This window comes from Pyxicephalus adspersus, chromosome 3 (genome assembly GCF_032062135.1).
Source record: "Pyxicephalus adspersus chromosome 3, UCB_Pads_2.0, whole genome shotgun sequence".
NCBI lineage: Eukaryota > Metazoa > Chordata > Amphibia > Anura > Pyxicephalidae > Pyxicephalus > Pyxicephalus adspersus.
In genome coordinates, this window is record NC_092860.1 from 139120543 (window position 1) to 139143123 (window position 22581).

At 39.6% G+C, this 22581-nt stretch overlaps 1 protein-coding gene across 1 annotated transcript in view; it reads right to left on the reverse strand.

The window, feature by feature from the left end:
* RGS12 (regulator of G protein signaling 12) overlaps positions 1-22581 on the reverse strand; it is a 110601-nt gene that overhangs the window by 82492 nt on the left and 5528 nt on the right. Inside the window, exons 2-3 of the mRNA XM_072406510.1 lie at positions 11611-13526; positions 1167-1283 (exon numbers count right to left, since the gene is read on the reverse strand). Of these exons, the coding sequence (XP_072262611.1) occupies positions 1167-1283; positions 11611-13452 (1959 nt within the window). The 5' untranslated portion in view covers positions 13453-13526. The remainder of the gene's footprint in view (positions 1-1166; positions 1284-11610; positions 13527-22581) is intronic.

Genomic DNA, 22581 nt, shown 5'->3' on the forward strand with positions numbered 1-22581 from the left:
TAATGTCACCAATGTGCAGTGTGTTATCATATGGCATTGTATTATAAGGTCACCAATGTGCAGTGTGTTGTCACACAGCGTTGGCGACATTATAATAAAATGTGCAATTTGTTATATTGGGAGTGTATTGTAGCATCACCAATGTGCGATGTGTTGTTATATTTATTACAGAGACTGTACTTTGGGAGACAGCCTGCACAGTATGGTTTCTAGAGTTGCTCTGGAATCCGATCCTATACTGAATACGGGGACCATTAGGACACGGTCTGCTTCCTGCATTTACAATGACTCCTCGCTGTGTCAGAAACTGGCGGCTCTGTGTGCACAGGAGGGAGTCAGAGTATCACTATACTACCATTGTGCAGCCTGCAGTTAGGAAGTGATGGGAGTGTCCTCAGCAAGCAGCTCACATCTTTTGGAGAAAAAAATGTGGAAATGCCGTGTCCATGCCAAATAAAACCACAGTGCCCAGCCCTGGAAAACCAGCACTGACTGTAAGCAAAGTAAGCTACAACATCCATGTTTTCCTACAGTAACCGTCCTGTTATAAAATACAAGTTTATGTCAGATTCTTTTGTGTTTTGTCTTATGTTAGGTTCATACAAAGTATCCTTTTTTCTATCCAGATACAATACATTTATAGGAGGTTACTTGGCACTATAACCCCAGTCAGATGATAGGATCTGCTTTAGGTCTAACATGGCAATGCCCTCATTACTTGTAAGCTTCTGTCCGTTACTGGATCCTTGATAGGAATAACGGCATCCACAGGATTTTATTATAACATTTACTCTTCAGCTCTAATCCAATGACCAAGTGCTACCAAATAGTAACCACACGCCAACCTCATTGCCAGTCTGAGCTTAGCCTAGGTCTTTATTCACCAATGGTGGGTATGGGAAGGATCAGTACAAAAAGACTAGTAAAACTCTTTTACCCGTCATCAGCTATGGCCCTTGGTGGAAGCATGGAGGGTGCAGGCTGGGTCTTCTAAGAGCTCACTGAAAACAAATTATTGCGTTTAAGATTTAATAACTCTTTAATGGTACCTTTACCATGTTGGAAGTACCTGAAGGACAGCCAATTTCTGGCCCTGCCACACAGCTTTAGTAGCCCACCTCTTCTAATGCAAACATTGCTCACAATTCTCCATATAGTAATCTTACCTCCAAGTCATCAAGTGAGCGTGTGATGCTAAATCGCTTTGATCTTCCAAGAGACCTCCGACCTGAGGAGCGTTGCTGACCCTGGACCAATCCACTCACGTGGCCAAACTTTGAATTCTGTAACAAATCACACATTTTTATTATTATTTCATTATTTTATAGACAACAGAATTTATGATTCCATTCATCTTTAAACAATTTTCTATGCTTCTTTTGCAAGGTCAAGTTTTCAATTCATCTAGGCCATTCTTGATGGACTTTGCTTTGGACGTGGTCAGCTACGACATGCTTAGAAGGAATAGCTGCTATGATTCACAGATGGCATGGCCAGTGAAGTTAAAGATATGGATAAATAACATTTATTTCACTAAAAGTTTTATCATTTCTTCTGAAATTACAACCACTATAAACAAACCCAAACCAGATGATTCTGACCCCTCTGGGTAGTAACATGATGCTGTGCACAGCTCCCTTGGCTCCTATATAAAACAGGAATCTTGCAACTCAAAAATGAAGGTCTGTCCACAGAGAAATAATGAAATTCCAAGGTTGAATACACCAGCAAATGGCAGTGCAAGCAAAATCTGAAATTTACCCAACATAGAGCCTTAGCTGCAATTGGCACTTCCCTCCTATTGTTTCAAAGAACCATTTGTTCGTAAGAAGAGGATTTCTTTTTAAAATAGATTCAACTTAGTTTTATCAAGGAACTTTACATTTTAAGGTATTAAACATTTGATTATTGAAGTATCAATAGGAGTATATATGAGGATTAGAATGTGTTTCCTCTTCATATCCTGCCTCTGCTCACTCCCCTTGCATAAATCACACACTGATAGCAGTTCCAAAATACATACTTGTAAAAAAACTAGATTTTATGTTTAATAGTCATATAGGTAATGGTGACAATTTTCTTCTGGTTACATCTTTGACAACACAGAGCCACCTAAATCTTGCTAGAATACACTATTGCAACAGATTGGAGGGACTTCTCATGAGATATGAGCTGCTCTGCGTTCTTTAATATTTCCTGTATAGATAAGGTTTGATCTATATCACGTATGTTGACAAGTGCTAAATGGCCTTGAGCTGACGTGCACTGGCAACTTATTTTTTTTTAAATGTGTTGCTCTGATTTGTTTTGTTGTTTGGTTCACAACTGCAGCCAAAATAGTTATAACTTTTGTTTCTTAATGCAGGTTACAGCATACCAACTGTAATGAGTTTAAAGCATAAATAAACCAAAAGAGTAAAAAAAAATAAAACTGCAAGCAGGGTTATTTTTGGGAAGGAATAGGCAATGTCCCTAATGAAATACAATAAACTTATCTGCCCGATTACAATTTTTTTGGTTCTGTTGTAGGCGCAAGCATTTTCACCTGATCCTCTTTTAGGTTTAGGATCTTCAGTCATCTTAATTGGCCAGGCCAGAAAGAAAACTCTTGCGCATGTGTGTGAAAGCTTATTTATTCTCGGCAGCCAGCTATACTAGGATCATACAATTAGCTGCACAAGTGCCTAGCTGTTCTGTCTGCTCACAATTTTTTTTATATTCAGGTTTGGTTCTGTCTTAGATGTAGTACATGCCACACATTGGTATACAGTGTTCTCCCCAGCTCTTTTAAGTTGGGCGTACAACCCAGCATTTTTCAGTAACCACATGGCTGTTATTGGATGGTTACTGAAAGGCTGGATCACAATACAGTTGCAGCAACCATCTTCCTCTTCCCACCCAGCTTAAAAAAAAGAAAAATTGGGGGCGAATACTGTTGTAAACTGGGACTTGTGGAAAGTATACATTTCAACCTGTCATTGTATTGAGCCCGCAGAAGCAATGAAGTTTAACCTTACCCCATGTAATGTATATGGTCCTAAAATTTCGTGCCAGCCATCAGCAGTAGATATAGGAAGGGTGGAGGGAGCTTACTTATTGGGCAGGAATTCCTAGAGCGTGTTGATTAAAGGTAAGCTAGTCTTTGCTATATAATTTTATTCTTTATATTTTTATCCCCCTGAAACACAGGTTTATGTGGGTTTTGTTAACTGGCCATTGTAAACAGTAGCGATTGCCAATGTATAAACTCGAGGGAGCATTACGCACTCATGAGATTTTCTGGGCTTCGCACATAAAAACATAGATGCTTCCAGGGAAGAAATCTTGGAAGAAACCTTTAAAACCTGGGAGTGTCTCTGCAACTGTCCTACCAGACTAGCCAGGATTTAGATCTTTAGAGAAGTTCCAAGAACACTGATGCTAAGCCAGAGATTTCTTGTACAATTCTGACAATATCAGAGAAAAGCGTGGTTTACAAACTCATCATATGACATGACCAAAACTATGGCAAGCAACAAAAAAATAAAGAAAACAAAGATTCTCCAAAAGAAAATCTTCTAAGTCTCTTGTGTTGTAAATGTCAATGATTCATTCTCCACCAGAGAAAGCTTGGTGAATGTCGAAACTTATTGGTTTATAAATAGACCCCTAATGAGTGCAACGCACCTTCCCCATATATATCTTCCTATACAACGCAAGATATCAGCAGAAGATTCCACAGGAAAACATCAACTACTCTTCCCCTACAGTTTTGGGAGTGTGTAAGGGATTAAACCGTATCCGCTTTTAAAGCTAAGCTCCAAAGTTCCTTCTAGGTTCTTAAACTATTTTCTAACCCCCCGATTTTGATTCCCAAACAAGATCTTTACATTCCTCAAAACAAATTGATCAAATGAATTTGGGGAAACAAAGGACATACAGACAATAGGTGACAATAGGAGTCCTGGATCTTCATCGATATCACCAAGCAGTTCAGATTGCTGAACTCTCCAAATGCACCGTGCCTGACCCTAAACCTCAGTGGATGAGTTTGGAGGCCTCTCTCACTAACCCATGGGGTGGGATAGTTTACAGTAACCCTGAATTTAGCCAGGGTTGCAACCAGGGTCATGGTGTGAATATGGGTTTTGTGAGAATAAATTATTTCTTTAGTGACAGAGAAATAAAAACTCTTAGTCCAAGCCTCCTCTGCACATCCCACAACCCCCCTCCCAACCCAACTCTGAATTTTTTTGCCATTATCAAATTTGCTCATTGATTACTGACAAACTGAAAATAGCTTATTCATGCTTCCAAATTATTCCTTTAAAAGAACTTGCAGGTCTCTAAAAAAAAAAAAAATTAGGGGTAGAATTTGCCTTTTTGACGCTCTACTAAAATGTTTATATGTAGAACACTGATCAACAAATCATGTGAGAGGCACAGGAATGGCAGGAGGCTGCATATGCTATGTCCTAGGTTTCTTTCAACACTTCTGCTAATTACAAAGCTATCATGAGATGGGACACAGTTCGGACTAGACTTCAAAAGCTAAACCAACACATCTTTCCTCCTTGCTTTAGTAGGTGAGGTCAAGTAGGAATGGTGCTACATACCTGGTGGCTCTGTAAAAGGGTGAGCAGATTTTGGGAAAGGATATTCAACCGTATTTTCTATGGTAAATGACAATCTCTTATGTACAATAACCAACAATATTGCTACCTTTTTTAGAACTTGGGATCCATTAATGAATTACAGGACTAAAGAGTAGGAATACCTCGAAGGAGGTCCTATTTTTTCCTATAGTTCTTTTTCTTCTTACCCTTTTTTTTTTTTTAAATCATATTTTTTTTTTTTTATTTTTTATAGTTCTTTTTCTTCTTACCCTTTTTTTTTTTTTGATTCCCTGCTTGGGGAGCCTATTCCCTCTCTTCCTTTTCACCTTTCCCAACCCTGTTTCTCCCTAAAATGTATTTAGCAACCTAAATACATTTCACTTTATAAAGATTATAATGTTTCTTAGAATCCTACATACATTTACATTGTGTTTTATCCTCTTTACATATGCAGTGTTCTCCCCAGTCCCTTTTAGCTGGGTGCACCACTCGGCACTTTTCAATGACCACCCAATTGTTTTTGGGAGGTTACTGAAAAGTTCGGTCACAATACAGATCTGCCACCCACTTACATTCTCTGCCCAGCCAACTTAAAAAAAAAAAAAAATCTGGGTTAAACACTAATATGGTTATGTCCTTCATTTACAATACAAGACTTTTGGGTCTGCACTTAGGGGATGACATCCGTGCCTGTGAGCATCTTATGGAAGAGATTGTGGGGGTCGGATTGCTGTGAAAGAGGGGTCAGTGATAATGAATAAGCCAGAAGAGGATGTGAGGGGAAAATCAACACAGAGAAATAAAAATGCTTCTTTTAAGTTAGGTAAGGTAATGCAAGAACCTCTTTTTTTATTGTTTCAACTTTCTGTCTGGTATAAAGTTCTTGCAAGAACAGGAAATAAGGATAAAACTTTTTAATGAAGCCCCAGATAGCAGTAACATCTGTTAGCATTTTTTTTTTAATTCTGCAGTTCCATTTTATATACATAATGTATATTTTTCATAATATAGTATACTATTGTTGTACAAGATTTCTTATTACCTTAGTACTGCATACACAGTGTTCTCTGCCGCCTCTTTTAACCAGGCGCCCCACCCGGCACTTTTCAGTAACCACCCGGCTGTTTTTGGGCGAGTTGGGTCACAATACAGGGGCTGTCACCCACCTACAATTTCTTACCATCCAGCTCTAAAAAATGTCTGGGTTAAAAGCTGCATACACATACATATATACACATACACGCACACTTCTGTCCTCCCAAAGTTCAACTTTCCGTACCACTACCAGTCTTTTGTGAAAAAAAATAAAGCCACGTCGTCCCAATTAATCAAACACAGCTAAACTGTCCAATGTAAGCAAGAACAAAGAAAAGAAAAGGCCAAGCAGCACTAATACATATCTAACATCTCAGGAAGCACAGTCATTTAGTAATTAAACACTAAAAGGATGCTTTTAGCAAATAAACACTGACAAAACAAAATCAAAACATTGGCTACATATTAACTAATACTATCAAAGTAACAAGATTTGTAGATGGGAAATTCTATGTGCTAGCAGCAATAAATCAAACATCTGACGAGCATTGTTAAAGATTTATGGTGGATTCACAATAGAGCAAATCCATTCTCCCTTCCACGCAGAATACAATGTGAGAATACTGCCGGTCTAAAAATAAAATGAACATTAATGTTCTTTTTTTGTAATATTTTTACACTGTGCATAGACTATAGTGGTGATATCTGCACGCCTTGGTAACTGGCCACATAACAATTGCAGAAAGATTTTATCCTAATATACACTCCAGGAAATTATATGGAAGCGTGGAACAATTCAAAGCTTCCTTGGTTTTCTGAATAGTTTTTCACACTCTTTGTCCACCTTTTCCTTGGATTCACAAGTGCTTTGCTGGTCCTAATCATGGCATCTCAGAAGCCAACGTGAGAAAGTCAACAGGTTACAATAATTGTGCACTCTTTTTTAAGTTTGGAGCCAAAAACCATATCAATGTATGCATTTTTGTCCCTAAACTGCTGTAAAACAACAGCAAATGATTGCACTCACAGTATATAAATATATCCCTGTTAGGCTACGGACACACATCAGATGATTCTCATCCGATAATCTGCTCAAGGCTGATATCGGAAGAAAATCCGGAGTGTGTACAGCGCTCGTCGCTCATGGATCTGTCCAGGTGGATCTACGAATGATGAACAATTGTAATGAAAGTAAAGAGGAGAGAGCACATCGGGGTGCCGCTCCGTCATTCTCCCCCCTCCCCTCTCCATAGAGCAGAACGGCTCTGTATGTACAACGCTCGTTCAGTCTTTTGTCGTTGGAAAGGATCGTGAAAGATCCTTTCAAATGACAATTATTGCACTTGTGTACCCAGCCTTACTCCAGGACTACCACAACTACCAAAGATTTATCTACTCAGACAGCTTTTACTGCAGCATTTTGGCAACGTCTACACAAAAAGAGTGAAATGAATGGGCGTCATGTGTTTTCTATAAGAGAGACGCAGATATCCGCGGAGCCAAGATCGTTCTACATAAATACAGACGTCCTACTGTGTGATGCATGTATGGCATATGACCAACACAGCTTCCAAAAAAACATTATGATCTCTGAACACCCTGCACTGTTACAGGAGGACCATGAAGGATCAGCCTGATGTCAGCCGCACTTATTCTTCCCATAATGCATAGAATCATCCGGCACTGTGGTATATTGAATCATTTGTCTGTTGTATAATAAAGACGCTGAAACGGGATACCCTAAAAGGATACATAAAAACACAATTTTCATTTTGGCCTTCGCATATATGGGCCAAGTGAACTGGTGAAAACAAAAAAGAAGGCGTCATTGCTGTATTGGTTTTTAAAGCTTTAGGTTCTCAAGGTGTCACCCCGATCAATGTTGTGTCATTGTCAGTGTGACTTGGATCACATGCAGTCAGTGAAGCATGTCGGAGAGAGATCATGGCTTCTCCACGCACCCTCTACAGGTGCTGGCATGGGACAAACTACACAAAGGTGTGTGGAACATTTCAATATACCTGGAATCTATTCAGCTGGTTAAAACTGAAGGTACAATTGAACTTTATTGCAAATGTAAAATCCAACAATTGAAGTGGAGCCTAGCGCCAGGTTGGCAAAATCCTTTTTGGGGGATTGTATCATTGGCATCTTTATTGGAAAAGAAAAACGAACAGTGGAAAAAACTTCAGAGAAGATGTGGTAGAGACAAGGAAGAGCTTTAACCGCAGGAAGCCAAGCCAAGAACAATATTGCAAAGACTTTCCTCATGTTTTCATAACATAATGCCACTTTTGGGGGAATCTGTGATGGCACACAGAAGAGCTACAACAGTTTGTAGGCACAACCAGTGTTCTCTCCAGCCCTTTTTAGCTGGGTGCACCACCTGGCACTTTTCAATAACCACCCGGCTGTTTTTGGGTGGTTACTGATGAGTTGGGTGACAATACAGGGGCTGCTACGCAAATACAAATTCTTCCCACCCCCTTAAAAGAAATTCTGTGTTGAACACCGATATCCAGATACATTGGCCCTGATTCATTAAAGCTCTCCAAGGCTGGGGATAATACACTTTCACCAGTGAAGCTGGGTGATCCAACAAACCTGGGATGGATTCAAAGCATTTGCTAGCAAATAGCAAATGACATTGAAGAAATCCATTCCAGATTTGCTGGATCACCCAGCTCATTCTGTTTCAAGTCCAATGTATATTACCCCGGGAAACACACAACCCAGGGATTTCTTTAGGGCAAATAAACTACTAATCCTTCAGGTCAGTGCCACTAGTATTGGCCTATGTTCCTTAACAGTGGCTCACCCTAAAATGGGTGCCTTTAATTCCAATATTAAGTCCCACATAGTTGAGGACTGGGGAGGGAGGGGTGGTAGCAATGACACCAGACGTCATGTGTGTCTACTCTAGAATTCTTTTTCAAAAGAATGAGGAAAGATTAAAACCCCTATCAGGTTTTGCTGCTCTACGAGGGCTCTCTGTTCTGGCGAGACAACCTTTTACCAGACAGAAAGCGTGGGAATATCTGCAACAGGAAAACACAACAATAAAAAAGCTCACACCAGTTCTAACCTGTGCGTCTATGTTGCCGTGTGGAGTTTTTTTTTCCAACTCCTGTCCCAGGAGTTTTTGGGGTATAGATTAATATCAGTACAAATGTTCACATTTCTGCATAAAATCAACTATGCTTCAATCCCTTATTAAACCCACTGTAAATTAATGTTCCCTGCTGCAAGAGGACTATAATTAAAGTCCTTTATCCCATTCTGCGGCCCAGGAGTTCACTTCATGATTGTGTTTTCCATAAATCAACCACCTTGTGGCCTTTGTGCATTTTGCACCTGCTAAATCTTTGTTCCCAATTTTAGAATTGCAATGCAATTTACTGCAAGGCATGCTTATCCACCTGCATGGCTATCCTATCCTGGGGGGAGTCAACTACTATCACTGAAACACATGGACCTGAAGGATTCACACCAGGAAATGTCAGATTGCCTTTTTTATAAATGGAACCCTATGCAATGTCTGATGTCTTTTCATATATGAAGTGCAATGAACTGTACATAATGGGAATGTGCTAAAGTAGACAAGTAGGCATAAAGTAGGTAACACAAAGGGCCGGAATTTTAAAGCTCCCCAAGGCTGGAGATGACACACTTATCAGTGAAGCTGGGTGATCCAGTAAACCTGGAATGGATGTGGGTTCAGGATTCAAAACATTTACTAGCAAATGTTTTCGAAGAAATCCATTCCAGGATTTCAGGATCACCCAGTTTCACTGGCCTTGGAGATCTTTAATAAATCAGGCTCAAAGTGTAAGTGGACCCGGGGTTATTTGTTTTGCATTGCAAGGCTACTTCTAAGCACATGTATTGCAGTTCACCACAACACACTACTGTGCACAATGGTGAACCACCATGTCCACTCTGCTCCATTTATATGACTCAGCTGCCTTAATGCAACTCAAATTAGGAACTCAAGTTAGACCAATACACCAGGATGCCAAAATCTGAATGGCCCCAAGCATTCTCATTTTACCTAATTAAGTCAGACTGGATAAAATATAACCAAGTTTTCTGGCTTTTGATTACTGAACTTTGCCTTGGTAAATCCCAGCTCCCACCAGTTAACTATACATCTCGTGTACATATATTGTATGTAAATGGTTTTACCGGACAAAAGATTTGTAATTCTGTCTAGCCATTGCTGGGATTCATACATGCCTGCTTCCCAGCACAGCCCAGTGGGCAATTTAACAGTTCTCTTTTACGGCTTGTAATACAGCTGAATCCTTACCAGCTGCTGACTGGACACTAACTGATCGTGTTAAATCGGAAACAATCTGCTGCCAATTTTGCAATTGATATATGCTACTGAATCCCCATCAGAGCTACTTTCAAACAGAATTATATTATATATATATATTATGGTATTAAACAAAAAAAAATCTAGCAGTTTGTGCTAAACCTTAAGCTACATACACACATTAGAATATTGTCTTTGAAAAAGATCTTTCCCAATGCTTCCAACGAAAAAAAGAGCGAACGAGCATTGGACATACAGCACCGTTCTGCTCTATGGAGAGAGGAAGGGGGAGAACAACGGAGCAGCACCCTGCTGTGCTCTCCTCTTCACCTTTATTACGATCTGCCTGGAAGGATCCATGAATGACGTGGGAGAAGTACACACACCAGATTCTCGTCTGATACTATCCCCGAGACGATTATCGGGCGAGAATCATCTGACGTGTGTACGTAGCCTTTGTCCTAAAAATTATGTGTAGGAGGTTAAATGAACCGAATATCAAATCCTAATACTGTATCTAATTTCAGGTACTGTGTCACGTTGTCTATGTCAGACAACTGTTTTGTGATTTTTTTTAGCTAATCAAAGGTTGGGTATTTATTGTTATCTGTGCCATCAGCACTTTATTTGCCTCTCTGACCATGATCATCTGGAATGAAGGAGGTGAAATCTAAAATTTTTGAGTTGTCAGGAAAAGAAATCAGATCTTTTCAATGTGACACTTATTCACAGACAACTTGGCAAAAGTTTTTAACCATACCATACTATGTCCATAACAGGAAGGGGGAAAATGTATTGGCTTTTGATATACATGTACTGTACTTTAAAGAACAACAAAAATCCCACTTTGAACATAGGTGATTCAGGCAGGTGGTTATTGCAGAAAGGACCAGGCGATGCCCCTTCTGTAATAATTGTTCTGATGCTTGCCCAGCTATCCTGGCTTCATTTTCATATGCCGGGAATGAAGGAGCCATTTATCAAGATGGCCGAAGATCATTTCCAGGAAGAAAAGAAAACAAGATGGTGGCACCCACGGAAAGGAGATGAATATTGGCGGTTTCACTTTATTACAGTTATATGCTACTGACAATAGAAAAGGAAAATACATACATATACTAGAATTTATTTTTAGGTAACCAGTGTTATTGTAAAATTTGTCCTAAAATGGGTTCAGGTCAGCAAACATAGAGCTTCCTTTATTGGACTATAATTTAACCCCAATGAAGACCATTGTATGTATTTATCCCTAAAAAAGATGAGGACAGAAAAGGATAGAAGCAGACTGTTCTGGCCATATACTCATAGGGCCTTATTTACTCTTTTACTCTTACTACTCAATGGCTGGAGAGGATACACTTTTATCAGTGAAGCTGGGTGATCCAGCAAACCTGGAATTAATTTCCTTAGACATTTGCTAGCAAATGTTTTGAATACTGAGCCAGATTCATTCCAGGTTTGCTGAATTACCCAGCTTCACTGAGGAAAGTGTATCCTTCCCAGCCTTAGAGAGCTTTAATAAATCAGGCCCAATGAGCATTCAGCATGTCAGTTCAAAGTATTTAATGAAGAATATTTTAATGACAATGTATTTTACACTTGAATGACTCCTAAGTCACCAAACTGATTTTCATTGAGAAGATAATAGTTAAACTTCCTTACCTTTCTGTCTTCTCTAGACTTCTTAGATGAATGTATAGCTCCAAAAATATTATGTATGTCAAAGGCTTTCTTTGACCAGTCATCTTTACATGCTGGAGGCTGTACAAAGTTTCCTTCTACTCTGTATCTGTCGGCAGGAATCTTATTCATTGGAGGAGGTAAAGTTCCACAATTTACACTGGACAATCCATCTGTGGAGTCGGCGTAGGACTCCTGATCACTGACATTCCCTTGTTGCCAATCTCGTATCACGTGAACAGGCAACCATTTCTTCTGACCTACTACATCCTGAGGGCCAGCTTTCTTTGGTGGAAGTGGAGGTCCCCTTGGTGGGATAACAGGTACCTCAATCCGTGCTGATGGACCCAAATGCTTCTTGTAGTTCTGTGGTTTATCAGCTGGAGGGAAATGCACATCATCCTCATTGGAATACCCATTCCAATGTAGAACAGATTGGTTCTGGGCCCTCCCTCCAGGATTCTCCCACAGGCCATGAGGAATATGTTTATTTGGGGCACTTCCTAAGTCAACAACCAATACCCTGTTAGTTTTCTCCTCCTGGTTAAAATTCCCAATTCCGCTATCACTATTACTGCTGGTACTGTTATTCTGATGTACATCAGCTTCATTATCGAGGAATGCCCTTGCCCTCACACCTTCAATCAATTCACCCATGTCCCTGTAAAGAACAGACACAAACTGTAGAACTGGCATGGAAGATGGTGGGAACTCCAAGCATCCATTGGTGTCTGGATCTGGTGTACATTCAAAGGCAAATCTCCTGGCGATACCCTGATGTATTTTATGGTGGAATAATTCTGGGTCCACCATAAACACATGGCAAGATGTCCTCAAAATACCTTCATCATCTTGTGCCAAGCTTTGATCATCAATATTCTGCATGGTGACAAGTCCAAAAAACCTTTTGTCATCAGGACACACGGCACTAAATGCCAGTTTGTCAGCTGGGTACACAGCAATAATACCAACTTTATCGTTGCACAGCTGGATGTTGTCATGCATGATTTTCATGAGGACCAAGGAATGTATTTTTTGCTCAGCTCTCAGGCGTCTCATACACCCGCGGATAGCCTGCAAACTGTCATATTCAAGGTTGGAACTTGTTGAAGGAAGTTCGATAGAGCCAAGGTAGCCAACAATCATACCAACATTTAATATACTTGCATCCAACTCAAAGTCCTCCAAATTCTGGGCCCCACTGGGAAACACAGAGTCGTTGTTTAACATCTTTGATATTTCATCTGTTGAAAGAAAATCCATACTGTGTTTGGTTCTCTCCCTTCTCATTTCATAATGTGAAGCGGACATTGATCTTGACCTCTGTTTTGGTGCATGGTTGTCTGTTTTACCACCAGGTACTGGGTTTTCAAATATCATGTTGAATATTCCTCCAGACTGCATCTCTTCCACAACTCTCTGTGCTCGGTTTATGCCCATGGCTTTTGAGTCAAGCCTTGGTTTCAAGCAAGTCTTACCCTCATAATAGGCAATTTCCTCATCGCTAGAGCATAGATCCATGTGACGGGCTCCTTCTGAAATGACCATATGAAGAACACCAGAACATTTTCCAATCAATTTGACCACATCTTCATGAGATGCCTTTTTTACATTAATTTCATTGACTGCACAAATTTGATCCCCAGGTTTAAGTCCTACAAACTCAGCAGGACTATCCTTAATTACGCTACCTATGATACAAGGCGAATGTCCCGAAAGAGTGAAGCCATAGCCGGATCTTCCTCGCGCCACCTCAACGCTCCTAAGCCGCTGGCTGCTTTGCATTTTTATTCGATTCTTGGTGGGATCGAACGGCCTATACATCTCATTTACATACGGTGTTGAAGAATCTTGCTGACAAAAATACCAGACCACTTTAACTCCCCTGTCGCAGACTCCTGGAAAACACAAATATAAAACACATTAAACATCTGTCTTCCATTGAATTCTTTTACTGGGCCAATAAACATTCACTGCAGCTAGACAAAAATGTTAACAAATATTTTCTCACTCTGCAGGCAAACCATTAACAGAAAAAAAAAAAAATAAAAGCACAAAAAGGTAAAACGTGCTAGTGCATTCATTAAGTACCAATTAATTCTATTTTGTGAAAGAACACATATTTAAAAAGAAAAACTACATGGTGTACTTTTCAGAACAAGAAAATTACCTGGTAGACGCCAAGGTTATTTGAGCACAGAAAAAGCTTACAAAATATATACAGACATAAAGGCAATCAGTACTTTTAAATGTCTTCTAAGATTTGAATGTCACTGCAATCAGTTTGATATAATTATATCTGGAAGAAAATGTTTTTAGGGTTTTTATGTAAAGTGATTAATGGATATAAATACGGGAGAGGAAATATGCCATATGCAACGTAGGTTCAGAATATTAGTGCTATATACTAGTATTCTAATATATGGTAATATACACAGTCTTTTCATTTATCAATGGAAATACAAACAAGAATACATAGAGAAACAATGCTAAAATATGTATGGTGTGGCTTTACTAACCCAGAATCCAGGTAATAAATGTGCCTACAAAATTCCAAATTGCAAGTAATTGTGTAAAATTTAAAAGAACATAGAAGAAAAAGCTAAGGGTTTACAATGTTGAACCCAGAATGTTTTTAAGCTACGAGGGAAGAAATTGTAGGTGTGTGGCAGCCCCTGTATTGTGACCCAACTCTTCATTACCCACCCATAAACAGCCGGGTGGTTACTGAAAAGTGCCGGGTGGTGTGCCCGGATAAAAGGGGCTGGGGAGAACACTGGGTTTGCTCACATCATTGTATACCAATGCACATTGCAATATGGCAGACCACTCAGCTTTTTACAGATCCCAGAAGTGCTGGTTTTAAAGGCAGGAAAAATTAAAACAAATATTAAGCCCAATTACAACTTTCACTCAGAAAGGAATAATAATTCTGAGCTCCAAGATGGGCAGATGAATCAAACAACTTCAATACTGTATGCTAATTAAAACTTGAAACTGATAACAATAATGTTGTACTAAATGCTCATGTGTTAACTGGCTCAATAAGCATTTTAGAACCTGGTGTCCAGGGTGCCTTGCAGGCCATCAGAAGCTAATGCCAAGAGTTGTTGTATATCCTTTAAAGGAAAGAAGAGAGCTTGACATCATGAGATGAATTTCTACTGATTATAAATTGACGTTGGGATAGTTACTGAAAGAAGGGTCATTGCTAGTAGCAACCATAATCTCCACACATTGGCTCGAACAAATATGCAATTCAACCGATTTCCCTTTTTCCAGAACTACTATTTTTGTAAATCTTCTACAGTTCTATCATTCTTTCTTTGCAGTCCTTGGTATGGATCCACAGGTATTCTGCAAATGCTCAGAGTCTAGTCTTCTTATGGAATCTTTCAGTATCTCAGGGTCACCTCTAAATGCTTACAATGTCTTTGGAATTTACTCTACAAAAGCTAAACCTGTAAACAATTCTAGGGGGGGGTAAAGTAAATTTGCTGCCACCAACAACAGAAAAGGGACAAAAACATGCCTGCTACATTTTTTTTTTGGCTAGTGACCTTCCTTAGGGATCTGACCACCGCTACTATTCCTAATAAGATTATTAAACCCATCTGTTTTAAACTTTGAAGACAAATTTCTCCATAATGCTAAAAATGCTTCCAATTGTATATTAAATCTGAACTCGGGGCAAATTTTTCTTTAAAAGTACAGCTGTGGAAAAGTGTGTTAGTATCTTTATAGCCTATTAAAAAGTGCTTTATGCCTTCTGAAAAGTGATAAAATGAAAAGCATCTGTCCCATATTTACCTGCATACATTTAATATTTATATATTATATAGTATATAACTGAGGAACATTTGATAGAGATAAAGCATTGCTTATTCTACAAAAGATATTCTAAAATGATGTGGACACATTTCTTGGTACCCTTATGAAAGATAATAAATAATTGGAATAAAGTGAAAGTGGATTCTGGCCTCTGGCCTTTGCAGGTCCCAGGTTTAAATCTCAGCCAGGACACTCATCTGATCTGCATGGAGTTTGCATGTTTTCCCTGTGTTTGTGTGGGTTTCCTCTAGATATTCCGGATTCCTTGCACTTTCCAAAAACTTGTTAGGTTAATTGGCCTCCCCTCAAAACTGATCTTAGACTATGTTATTGATATATGACTATGGTAGGAACATTAAAATCATAAGCCCCTTTGAGGGACAGCTAGTGACATGACTAAGGACTTTGTACAGCACTGCATAATATGACGGCGCTAAATAAATACTGATAATTAATATGGACCAAAGGAAGCAGAAAAAGTCCAGAGGAGCGAAAAGGTTTGAAAGAATTAAAAAGAAAATTATAGACAAGCATGTTAAAGTCAAAGACAAAGACTATAAGACCATCTCCAAGCTGCTTTATATTCATGTGACAACAGTTGTCAATAAGGTGTTTAGGATCCATGAGTAGGCAAACTCCATGGACATGGCCAACAAGGAATAACATGACTCCAAAATGGGCAGAAAGATAATTAAAAGAGTAACATAAAGTAAAGGTCCAAATATATAAAAGCTGAACTCCAAGCTCAAGGCCCATCAGTGTCAATCACACAATTCCTCATTCTTGAACAACAGTGGGCTTAGTGGAAAAAGACCGAGGAGGATTCCATTGTTAAAGAAAAAACTAGCATTTTGTCAAAAAGCATCAGCGCTATGTCTACAGATGAAAAAAAGAGAACACCACCACCATACCTACTGTGAAACATGGAGAAGGTTTGAATATGTTTTTGTGTTGTTATATTATGTCAAGCAGAGTGCTCCGAGTCTGTGCAGGAAAAATAAATTCTCAAGACAATCAAGACATTTTTGGCTCAAAAAGTGATAAAAAAATGTTTATTTGCCTTCTATTTTTTAAAGTGGACCTGTGAGTACATTAATACAGGTGCAGCTCCCAGGTACATCTCACTACCTTGCAAGTATGTCCTCTCCTCCTCCTGTGTCACTGTCTGTATCGGTCTGTCATTTGCAACCGCTATTTAATGTACAGTGCTGCGCAATATGTTGGCGCTATATAAATACAGTTTATTAATAATAATATTAATAATAATATTAATAATGTGACCTTGAACAAATATAATTGATAGGAGTTCACTGGCTGCATGCTTGCTCCAAATAAATGCCTTATGAAGTAACACAGTAACATTGATTTTTGCTTACCCTTTCATATTACCACTGTACAGTAAAAGCTGTTTATCTCATCCACTCACGCAGAACCATAATCTCACAATACACTCCGGCATTTCATACACAGCAGCAGCGTTCTATAGTCCTGAATTCCTGCTGTGTCAGCAAATTCCACCAACAACACCAATGTGCAGTTATAAAACTGGCAGCGTACTCTCAGGAAAAAGGTTACTTGTGAGGGAAAAGTCTTTGAAATAAGACTCCGAGTGAATTAATAATGAAGGCAGTGCAGCATTGTCTTTCACTTGTTCTAGTCACATGACCTGTACAGGTGAAAGGGCAGAGTAACGAACGCACAGCTCAGTTTGAATCCAGGCGCCAAAACACACACAGAACAACTCACCATGTCATTCACACAAAGAAGACAAAAGTACAAAAGCCAACACAGAGTCATGTGTCAGGAGAGCAAATAACATATTAATGTTCACAGTCATGTATCCTAACAATTCCTGCAAAATTGCAAATTTGATAACAGTATTATTAATCTTCACTTTAGAATATTTAAAGTAATGGGAATTTTTACAAGATAATTAAAGAACAAAAAAGCTATACACATAGATTCATGGGACTAATATTAAAAGTGTAAATATCCAGCTGCTGCTGACAATGTTGGGGAAGGGGTGAACACAGAACTGCGCTGACAGTATTTCCAAATGGATCCAAGGCTTTGCTGTGCACCAGTTCACTGGTTGGTGCCGTTTGGCTTCATTGTTAAAATGGAATTTAGGAGGTTCCACACATTCAGGTATGCTGCCCTGTAACCCCAGAAGTAGCCTTTACCTGGGCAGGTTAGATGTACAAGATGGTAGTATTGGTTATGCCAGAGATAAGCTATCCTTACAGGATTCTTCTAAACAGCATTGTTCATTCCATTGTACATGAATCCCTTGACCTCCAGGGTGCCCCAATGTACAAAGATCAGTAAATGCCCAGGGTCCCTCTATTGTACATGGATCTCTTGACCACCAAGGTCCCGCATTGAAAATGGATCCCTTGCCCTTGATCCCCACGGTGTCCCTGTTGTAAATGGATCCCCTGACCACCAGGGTCCCGCATTGCACATGGATCCCTTAATCCCCAGGGTGCCTCTGTTGTACATGGATTCCTGAACCGTCAGGGTGCTCCCATTGCACATGGATCCCTGACCCCCAGGGTGCCCCCATTGTACATGGATTCCTTGACCCCCAGGGTGCCCCCATTGTACATGGATCCCTTGACTGCCAGGGTGCCCCCACAATGTGCATGGATCCCTTGAACGCCAGGGTGCCCCCACTGCACATAAATCCCTTGACCCCCCCCAGGTGCCCCCATTGTACATGGATCATTTGACCGCCAGCGTTCTCCCATTGTACATGGATCCCTTTTCCACTAGGGTGTCCCCATTGTACATGGATCCCTTTCCCACTAGGGTGTCCCCATCGTTCATGGATCCCCTGACCGTCAGGGTGCCCCCATTGTACATGGATCCCTTGACCACCAGGGTGCTCCCACTGTACATAGATCCCTTGACCACTAGGGTGTCCCCATTGTACATAGATCCCCGGACGGGCACATTGTACATAAACTGATACACTCCTGGGCCCCTCAAAAGATCTGGGCACATGCCCCCAGTGTCAGTGAAATCCAAGAACTACAATGCAAGAGGTAGCTGGAGTCCGTATGTTTGACCAATACCTAGAATATAACACTTTTGTGTGGGGTACCAGGACTTAATAGAGAAAAAGTCCAAAAAGGCTCTGAACCCTGCATTGTGGGAGTCAGGTAAGAGTGTGTGCATTTCTCCCATACTCAGAAGCAAAATCTTTTAATGGAGCTTTTGGAACAAGAAAGAAGCATGGAAACATTTTACAAGAGGCACAAGACAAGACACAAGTGCCTGCTATAAAGTGTTACAAGACTTTTCATTTAATAAACAATCACCCAAAGATCAGATCCTACAAGAACAATCAGTGGGTTCTTGGCCATCCGAAGCTATGATAATATCAGAACACCTTGCTCTTCCATTAAAGCAATCACATAACTTGATGTTTGGCTCTGACACAGAACATTTCACATCCATTACAATACGCATAGCAGACCATAGGGAAATGCAGAGCCATTTAACATCCTATGTCTAACTTTGATACAACTTGTTCAGGATGTGGTTATTTAATGCCAAGCCTACATGTCACCATCACCAAACAACAGTTGTGTGTAATAATTTCAGGCAGTGTTGTGTTGTTCTATTGAGGCTGAGGATGCACTGACAGCTCAGCACCAGCTTCCATTACAAGTGTTGCATGTCAATCCGCAGTCTTCTCTGTTTGTTCTGTGGACGAAGAATACAAACAGCATCTTGCTCCATTCCCAGGGCAGTTCAACACATGCCAACTCGTCTCTGTGGAAACTCCGACTCAGGCCGATTGCCACTTTTTTTTCACTCTTGCAATTCTTTTCACTCAACAGAAGTTGAGTAAACAATAATTTGCAAGGTCACTGCCTGTGGTTTAAAGAAAGGCTAATGGAAGGCAACCAGTGGTTACTCATTGTGACCTGATTACTAACAAACTATGTATGCAATGGAGTACACAGACTAACAGAAACCAATCCAGACCCTGCACGATAATACCGAAAAGTGAAACTTATTATTATTCTAATCATAGCAAAACAAACCGTAAAAGTCTTTATAAACAACATCAAACACGGCTATGCCAACCACATATGTCGCTCATACTTTCATATTGGGTACATTAACATTAACAGGAGTCCGATAGCTGGTAATTTTTCAGAATGACTTTTTGCAGCAAGAAATGTAAAATCCCTCATCACTGAACTTTAAAGTATCCCCCATTGACATCTATCTCTCCCATAACCTCCTTCATTCCCATACATTCTGCTGTTTTGCATTAACACATGTTAGACTGCATGCCACATGCATTGCATTAGAGCAGCCCTATACCCCACACTAGCTCTGGACCAGTCATCTAATGTGTATGGCCCATTTTAAAGGCAAGATATTTTTTCCAACTCTTCAACTCTTTCCCCAAAGATCCATTTCATACCGACTGTTCTCTCCAGCCCCTTTTAGCCGGGTGCACTACCCGGCACTTTTCAGTAACCACCCGGCTGTTTTTGGGTAGTTACTGAAAAGTTTGGTCACAATATTGGGGCTGCCACCCACCTACAGCTTTAAAACATTTCTGGGTTCAACACTGCTATGTAATTGAAGTTGTACCAAACTAACTGCTACAGCCTGACCGGCTACTACAAGCACCTTGCATTTTTTTTGCCTTGATGTTAATTAGTGCTAATTATTATAATACAAATGTAGTAACCATTCCTTATGAAAGCTATAATAAAATACCAATGTAGTAACCTTTCCTTATAAAAGCTATAATAAAATACCAATGTAGTAACCTTTATTTATAAAAGCTATAATAAAATATCAATGTAGTAACCTTTATTTATAAAAGCTATAATAAAATACCAATGTAGAAACCATTCCTTATAAAAGCTATACAAATACTTTTTCCATGAAGGATAACATAGTGACCCCCCCTTGGTATGTTCTGACCACCTGTGCCCATTATCTCTGCCTTACATCCAGATTTCCATATGCTTTCTAATAAATTATTAATGACAAATAATACTCCAAGCAACCAAAAAGAGGAGATTTAAATAATAGATATTGACTTCCTAGAAAAGAAGATCTTTAGCTCTTCCCTACTAGAAAAGCCATACAGAAAAAGGTATTGCTGCACAAATTGCAGCAATCAAACTGCCATGAAAAGAAAAGTTCTTGTTCAGTCCTGTGCACCCTGACCATGTTATCTCAAGTTTATCAGCCCTGGCTCCTTCACTGTCCCCTATGTTATGGAGACGAGGAGGGGGGAATCTGTAGTCCTAACACTTTTCCTGTCCTTAGGTGACAATGATGCTCCTCCACTGTACAGGGAGCAGCAGGTCACCCCAGGAAGTGTGTTGGGGCAGAACAACCAGGTGAAAAACGAAGAAAAAAAATACCATCTTATTGATCCTTACATATAATATGACTGAGTAAATACGAATTAAATAGCTGAAATCAATGTATATAACAATATGGGGAATATTTACAAAGCGAGCAATGCGACTTTCAGCAAAAAAATTGCTGATAGTGAATCAGTCACTGTCATTTAAATCTATGCACGAGATTCACCTGCAGTAAATGTTTGGTGAATGTCAGATTTATTACTTTATAAATATAACACCAATCGTACACTAGTAAAACAATAATGTTTTTATAAGTATCCTATTGATTGCACTGAAGACAACTCATCATAACCTGACAAGCTAAAGCCAAAACAATTCACATCCAAATACCAAAGTCTAGCAACATTTTATATTTATTAAATGCATCTCGATCGGCAAAGTGCAATAATCTGCAGCAACGATTCTTTGACTGTAGTAAAAGTAAAGTGATCAATACAAAGCCCTATAATTGGCTGTATATCAATGAGAAGTGCATGGAATTGTTCAGATAACCAGATCGCCTGCATGGGGTCAATAAATAAAGGGAGCCGAGAGTCAAATGTGTCACATTATTAATAATAAACAGGATTTATATAGCACCAACATATTACAGGGAGCTGTACAATAAATAGGGGTTGCAGATGGCAGACAGATACAGAGAGTGACACAGGAGGAGAGGACCCTGCCCTGAAGAGCTTACAATCTAGGAGGTGGGGGAAGTATCATACAATAAGAGGGGAGAGCAAAGGATTGCATTTCACAGAAAAGGAAAGTAGATTTGGTCTATGATCCCATCTGCCATAAGTTGTAATGAAGGATGCATTCAAAGAGAACCTGTAAGGACTGAAATATGAGAGCCACCATTGTACATGACATTGCATCCATCCTGATCCAGACTTTACTATGTAGAAAGGTACTGAGCTGTAAGAAGAATACAGGATGGGAAACAGACTCTTCAGACTTCACTGGCTGCATGATGTTTCCAGTTGGTAGCTTTCTAGGTGTTAAGTATAAAAGTATGGGATGACAGCCCTGGGACCCGATTCTAGGAAAATATCACTAGTTCCACTTATGTATCCTTACAATTGGCCTGTCTATTCCTAACCAGAACCACAACTGTGCTTGGAAGCACACAATACATTGTAAAACATTTTGTAGGTATCATTGTTCTGGTTATGATCCTTTGGACCGTATCTGTACAATGCAAGTTGTAATCTCCATTGGAGAAGAATGTGACAATGCAGAACAATAGGGGACAGGGACAAGAGTTCCCATCCTAAATAAAAGGAAGTGCCAGTGGCAGGCAGAACTGCTAAGAATAAATGTAAAGAAGAACAATCCTATAAAATGATTTGAAAGGACTTTCATATGGTAAACCTTACATAGAATTCTGGAGATTGGGCTTCATATATAATAAATGTAATTATGTGTTAAAATTTTACTGCATTTCCCTAGACCAGTAATCTTTGCCACTGATTATATACAAAGTAACTATTCATGGCAACCAATGGGATTTCACCATTCCTACCAGAGGATTCCAAGCAATGACTGATATATAGTATTGGGGCTTACAGCACACTCCATACTGCAGAACTGCGGCCAAAATCATTTTCTGTTCTATAGAGGAGAGGAAATCCTAAAAATAAATACTGCGTACCTGAGTTGGGAAGGATGGAAGTACTGATACTAAGAATTGTAATCTGTTCTAGAAGAAGAAAGAGGGAGGCGAGCA